Genomic DNA, 7,372 nt, shown 5'->3' with positions numbered 1-7,372 from the left:
CAGATTTTGCTGGAATAGTTTGTTGGCGACATTTGCGGAGCTATCCTTCCAGCCTTGTGCTCCAATCATGTCTCAGTGATGACTATGACATCGTATCTCTTCTCCTGTGTTACCGGCTCCAATTCTCCTTGTCTGTTCCCCATGTTCTGTGCATTTGTATAGACACATTTTAGTTTGTGATTGTTTCTCTTGCTCCTCTATTTTCATTCCGTTTTCTGTATATATATATATATATATATATATATATATATATATATATATATATATACATATACACGGTAGATGTATTTACTGCCATCTTTTATTTCCATATTATTTATGTTCTATGTGTGTTTATACCTTTCCATCATATATTTACAACCAATGTGGTGGTTTTATATTGTGCCCTGGGTCTGTTTTTTGCATTTTCACATTCCCATATTTTTTTTTAAATGGTTCTGACACAGACAAAACATGAAAAAAATGTTCCCATAGTTCAGGTTAACCACTGGGTAAAGTATTTGACCAGTTCAGAGTTAATGACATACTTTCGTTCTGACACGCAGGGATCCAGTGTAAAATATCTCCCTGGTGCCAAGAATAACTCTAAGGAATGTCCGAGACCGCGAGGATGGTCAAGAACAAAAAAAACAGATTCATAGACTAAGATACCAATTGGCAAAGACACTTCCTTAGTGATACCTTCTCGACTCCCCGAGTCATTTTAGCATGGGTAAACCAAGCTCTTTAGCCAACTTGGCATCAAACAAATTTGCATACATACAGTCACAATCAAGAAAGACTTTACGTTGCACAGAGTTTTCTAGATAAGACAAATGTACAGAGAGAAATAGTAGAGCGTAATCATAGGGAAACACCCGTTGGCCCAGGAGGATATGATGGGCCGACCAAGACTCGGGGGTCCTGGGCAGGAACGTATCTGATCACCAGAGTACTACCATAGAAGAAAAGATCCATCTCACGTTGCCTGACCCTCAGCTGTCGGTGAGACTGAGATACCCCAATCTATGTGGATACCACAATTCTCAGCCATAGGTCCCGAGCCAGTCTGAGGATCCAGTCTGAGCACCTGCTGTCACCTAACTAGATGAATAGTCAAAGTCATGGCTGAGTCAAGGAAGCTGTGCTAATCAGTTCTTCATTTTCTCACATCATCGGATATGAAAGTGATGGCAGAGGGCCTGGTCATTCCATTGAGAATTTATGAGAATATTGCCCCTGGCAATGGATCGTTAATTTATTTTCAGTGAACACTAGCAGGTCAGACTCATCAAAGAAGAGCCCCAGGCCCTCAAAGGAAGAGTCAATTGTGGAGAGTTGGAGAACATCAGTAGGTAAGAAAAAGACTCAAGTGTTAACCCTTGAAGAAGCCTGTATAATGGTGAAACATGCCAGGGATATCTCTAGAAAAAGCCCACCCTTACCAGTACAGAGTTAGTATACCAATGCTACATGATGGAGGGGACACAGAGGCAAAGCACTGATGGCGTCAGCGGCCGGGAACATACTAACAAAAAGGTGTAAAACAACATATAAAGCTCTTTATAATCCAGAAACTCAGGGTCATAACCAGTGAAACAAGGAGGTGAAAACAGTAACTAAAACATGTGTCAATAACGTGATGACATGGGACGACGAGGCAATAATGTGAGAAACAAATGAAAAGAAAGGACTAACCAGCGAGAACTAAGGAGACCGGAGGTTTTATTACTTCCTGTGTCACATTTTGCAGGGTCTGTACACGGTGGTGGAGCGTCTATCCTGCCATCGTTCCACCGTGTGATATGATCACCTCCCGGCCACACACTGGGGTCTTTCCACAAATACAATGCTAGATCCCGACGATTGTGCCGTCCATATCTCTGTGCACTTATATCCCCGACCACAGCTGATTTACACTATTTCATAGCGGTCACAGAGGGGAGAATATTTTCTGCACATTTTATTGGAAACTATGGAATCAACATTGAGATCAGTTTCTGTAATTTTCAGCTTCATTTTACTTTCACCATTGTGGGGTGACACAAGTGACATCATGACCTCCGACTGCTGACCTTCGGGCAATCCCAGTGGATACTTCAGCATGTCAGAAATCTTGTAGCTAAAGTGATTGCAATGCCCAGAACAACCATCGGGGGCGCCGTCTGTGCAACAGGACTGGAAACTGGAAGATAATGATAGAAGTTATAAGTGTCATCAAAACAAATGTTCTACAACCCAACACACAGACATCATGGGAGCCATCAAGCTTCATCCGGGTCCCTCCTGCCTCAATCGGGCCCATCGATGGTCGGATTATGCTCCAATCTAGAGATGACTGAATCAATTTCAGGTAAAGTGAATTCATTATAAAATGTGAATAAAAAATAATAATAATAAAAAAATAAATTTGACATTTTAAGCACCAACCCATCATGCACCAACATCAGCTGGTGGTTTGTTTTTGGGCACTTGACATGGCCTAGAACATAAGGTGTCCATTTTGGTATAAAAATTACCCTGTTCCCAATTCTTGTTTTCAAGGACCTCGGGTGTTTTTGCTGCTGAGACCCTGTGGTGCCGGATCATAAAATACGCTGATAATTACTCTAGAAAAGTATTTCCTCAGAATTTGAATAGCTGCAATTTTAAAAACATCTCTATAAAGGTCTTTTGATAGAATTTATGTACAATATTTGTGACATCTGTGCTTATGTCTAGAGTCACGTCCTACATCATTTCAGAAGTAGAACTTGCAGTAACACTCCATAAAATCACTGTATGAACCTCAGCAAAAAGTAACATAACTTGTACATTCTATATTGAAACTTTCAGTATAACATCATACAACATCATTACATAAAAGAATGATATTTCATTGTAAAACGTTTTTAAAACTTTTTATACTTTATTATAACTTTTATTTTTTTGTAACTATACCATTATGTCTAACTCTGAAACGCACCCTAAATCTAGCCCTAGTCCTGTGATCCTAAACATAGCCATAACTCTATGCCTGTTAGTCCAGCACTAGCCATAACCATAACCCTATCCCTAGCTCTAACCCCGGCACTATAATCATAACTCTATCCCTAGCTCTAACCCCGGCACTATAACCATAACTCTAGCCCTAGCTCTAACCCCGGCACTATAACCATAACTCTAGCCCTAGCTCTAACCCCGGCACTATAACCATAACCCTAGCCCTAGCTCTAACCCCGGCACTATAACCATAACTCTATCCCTAGCTCTAACCCCGGCACTATAACCATAACCCTATCCCTAGCTCTAACCCCGGCACTATAACCATAACCCTATCCCTAGCTCTAACCCCGGCACTATAACCATAACCCTATCCCTAGCTCTAACCCCGGCACTATAACCATAACTATATCCCTAGCTCTAACCCCGGCACTATAACCATAACCCTAGCCCTAGCTCTAACCCCGGCACTATAACCATAACCCTAGCCCTAGCTCTAACCCCGGCACTATAACCATAACTCTATCCCTAGCTCTAACCCCGGCACTATAACCATAACCCTATCCCTAGCTCTAACCCCGGCACTATAACCATAACTCTATCCCTAGCTCTAACCCCGGCACTATAACCATAACCCTAGCCCTAGCTCTAACCCCGGCACTATAACCATAACTCTAGCCCTAGCTCTAACCCCGGCACTATAACCATAACTCTAGCCCTAGCTCTAACCCCGGCACTATAACCATAACTCTATCCCTAGCTCTAACCCCGGCACTATAACCATAACCCTAGCCCTAGCTCTAACCCCGGCACTATAACCATAACTCTAGCCCTAGCTCTAACCCCGGCACTATAACCATAACTCTAGCCCTAGCTCTAACCCCGGCACTATAACCATAACTCTAGCCCTAGCTCTAACCCCGGCACTATAACCATAACCCTAGCCCTAGCTCTAACCCCGGCACTATAACCATAACCCTATCCCTAGCTCTAACCCCGGCACTATAACCATAACCCTAGCCCTAGCTCTAACCCCGGCACTATAACCATAACTCTATCCCTAGCTCTAACCCCGGCACTATAACCATAACCCTATCCCTAGCTCTAACCCCGGCACTATAACCATAACCCTAGCCCTAGCTCTAACCCCGGCACTATAACCATAACTCTAGCCCTGTCACTTGTTAACATTACAAAAAGCACATACAAATCAACTATTATTTATGTTTGTTATTTATATTTTTTAATACAGGAAATTTTTAACACTTTTGACAGTTTTTCTTGTGACAAAATTACAAGTATGAGAGAAGGGGGAATCTGCGGGGAGAGCACCGCCGGCTGCTTCCTGTTAGTGGCTGTGACTGCTGTGATTGGCCTTTTCCTATCATTACTTTCTCCTTTGCCCTGGTTGTAAGCTGGCAGGAGGGAAATAAAGGTTTCCGTGGTTGTTGTAGTCCGATCTTATTCTACAGTGTGGACATCAAAAACTCAGCTCTGTGGAATATTGTATTTTAATGTCTGCCATAATAAGCTATCGACGATCATTAAGGAGTTAACAAACTTTTCAAAGTTAAAGTTTCTGAGACTGATATAGGTCAGGCATTTGTAACTTCCGGCACAGCCACTGTGAGGCGCTCTACTGCACCATTACATGGGGAGGAGAATACAATAACTTCTCTATAAGACCCCACACACATCGGGCAACAGTCGCTCCACCCAACCGACCCGCGCCCGTCTGTATTTCTCTTACCAGAGCGACACAAAGGCGTTTGCATTTTTTCTCCTAGAACAACAGAGAGAATATTTTTAAAATGTTTCATGGGAAATAACATGACAGTAATCAGAGCATCATTAGATCGTGGTTATCAATCAACTGAGAAATATTTTGCTACTTGCTATTCCCTATAACAAATAGACTATAATGACAAAGGATTGATGCACAGTCCCTATCACATGGCCGAGTCTAATGCTGGACGTTTATGACACTAGAGCCGGAAGATTCTCTGCTACTCCGAGGAGCGAGTCCCACCAATCTCTCCTTTATCTCTTTTATCTTCAGTAGCCATGGGCAGAAGGCTGTTTGGCTAACAGATATTCATCCTGTCCTTCCTCCGTCTCTTTCAATTTCCCCTGTCCCCTATAGACACCGGTGTTTCCTTCAACCTGTGTTTCTGTAACCTCAAGACACCTCCATCACCCTCAAGATTCCTCTGTCCCCTCCAAAATTCTCTGTCTCATCCAAACTCCGTTGTATCCATCAGACTCCTCTTTACTTCTATTATACACCTCTGTTGCCCTCTAGATCTCTCCTTCTTCTCCAGACTCATTTGTTCCTTATAAACTCCTCCATATTTCCTAGTTTCAAGTCTTCTCCGACCACTGAGCCTCTTTCAGACCCTTCTGTCCCTTTCCCTGACAATTCTGTTCCTCTTTCGATTCTGAACCCTTCTGTTCCCTCCACCAAGTCACCTCTGTCCTCTCTAAGACCTCCTGACTTCTTCGGAATCATCTGTCATCTACAAACCCTTTTGTCTCATTCACACCTCTCCTTCCCCTTCAGACTCCTAAGTTCCTCTCTAAACTCCTAAGTTCCTCTCTAAACTCTTAAGTCTCTGCTGAGTTCCTCTGTCTCTGCTTTGTCCTCCTCTGTTCTTCTTTCAGATCCCTCTGTCCATTCCAGACACCTCCGTATGACCCCCAGATACATCAGGCTTCGCTAAATCCCTCTGTCTCCTCCAGGTATCTCTGTCCTCCTTCAAACACCTTTGTCCCCTTAAGACTTCCCACTTCTCATAACCTATGTTCATTCCAGAATCTTCTGTCCATTCTAGTCACATCTCTCAACTTCAGATACCCCTGCCCCCTCCATAGATTCTTGTCCCCTCCAGAGACCTCAGTCCTCTCCAGACTCTTCTATCTTCTCCAGACTCCATTGCCTCATTCAGATGTATCTCTCCTCTCCGAACACCCACGTCCCATCCATAAAGACTTCTGTCCTCCTCCTCCATAGACCTGTGCCTGAAATTGCAGCTCAGTGCTGTTCAGTCCCATTCAGGTATATCGGACTGAGCTGTAATATCACTCGAAGTTGATGGCCTATCATATCAGGAGCCCACACTCACCTCCTAGGTATGCACAGTTGAAGTAGCTACACATTTTGCCAGAACTTTTCAGAACATAGGAGTTTCCAATTTTTGTTACGTTGCTAAATTTTTCTGCCCCCGGAATTAAGATTTCTTGTTCTTCAAACTCTGAGAGATCAGCAATGTTTACACCAAAGCAGGTGGAGATGGTGAAGAAGGACTTTGTCCCAGAGGTTGCAGCATTATCTTTTTCGATAGATGAGGTTGTGAACTGCCCGAATCGGAGCTCCGAAGACACGGTGTAACTCTGTGTACTGCCCCTGAAAACTGTGAAACGCTTGGCACAGCCCCCGCTCAGCACCTGTAACGCTCGGGTCAGGTAGAAGTGAAGAGCTTTAAAGTGGAAATGTTGCATGTAGTAATCCCGGGACTGTCCAGCCATGGAGATGTTATCATTCAGCTGCTTGTAGATGGGGTACGGGGACTCCATTGTGTACAACACCACCGCCACCCCGTATTCATCCTTAAAGGAGCTCGGGAGATTTAGTTTGCCTCTGCTCCAGTTTTTGGTTGCTTCTCTCCACATTAAGTCAAACTCTTTGTACTTTCTTTCTTCTTCTAGAATTTTTGCCATTTCATCTTCCATTTTATTTTCACAGTTGATATATTGATCATCAAAAGCATCGGACGTCATGTTCAGGTCCAGGGCCTGACAGCAGAGCTGGAAGAGAAAATGCTTGGATATAACATCTAAGGGGCAGACAATGTAACCTCATCACAAGTTATCACAGTGGTTCATAGTGGTTGATTCATTGTGTTCATCTTATGGACACTCAATGGTTGGTGTAGCGTGCACTAACAATTTGCTCCAATATTTTGGCCCAATTTTGGAACATGGTGTCACACTTTCATCTTGGTGCCTGTGACAAATGACATAAGGAATCCATACTATGCTTTCCCTTCTATGTGCCTCTTCATGAAGTCTCAGGTACATGATACATAATGTCCTCATCATGTCGTGCTCTACAGAAGAAGCTGCTGTTTGAATAAAGCACCTTTACCATAGGTAAAAATCATCCTGCACAGGAGAAGGTTGTTCAGGAGAAATATCAGCACTACAGCTAGAAGGTGCCTCGAGCAGGCTGTTGTGGAGCAAGAAAAATCAATCTGCATGCATGGAAGCAGGTACGGACTGGAGCTGAGATTCAGTCCTGGCATTTCAAATCACACAGGCCCATGCTGTCCTCGTCCCCATGAACCATATGGGATATATCACTAATATTACCCTGTATGGAGGAAAGGAAGATTTTCTACAAGACCAATATTTC

The 7,372-nt window shown here is 43.3% G+C and overlaps 1 protein-coding gene across 2 annotated transcripts in view; it reads right to left on the bottom strand.

Moving 5' to 3' along the window:
- Window positions 1-2,032: 2,032 nt before the first annotated feature.
- The window catches only part of LOC143817471 (ecto-ADP-ribosyltransferase 5-like), a 46,593-nt gene continuing 41,253 nt past the window's right edge, over window positions 2,033-7,372 (bottom strand). For both annotated transcript variants that reach the window (XM_077298908.1, XM_077298907.1), the window contains exons 3-5: window positions 6,084-6,765; window positions 4,712-4,744; window positions 2,033-2,164 (exon numbers count right to left, since the gene is read on the bottom strand). In XM_077298908.1, coding sequence (XP_077155023.1) covers window positions 2,079-2,164; window positions 4,712-4,744; window positions 6,084-6,765 — 801 coding nt within the window. In that variant the 3' untranslated portion in view covers window positions 2,033-2,078. The remainder of the gene's footprint in view (window positions 2,165-4,711; window positions 4,745-6,083; window positions 6,766-7,372) is intronic.

This window comes from Ranitomeya variabilis, chromosome 3 (assembly GCF_051348905.1).
Source record: "Ranitomeya variabilis isolate aRanVar5 chromosome 3, aRanVar5.hap1, whole genome shotgun sequence".
In the NCBI taxonomy this organism is placed as follows: domain Eukaryota; kingdom Metazoa; phylum Chordata; class Amphibia; order Anura; family Dendrobatidae; genus Ranitomeya; species Ranitomeya variabilis.
The sequence above is the reverse complement of the archived record's forward strand: the minus strand, read 5'-3'. Positions and strand labels throughout refer to the sequence as shown.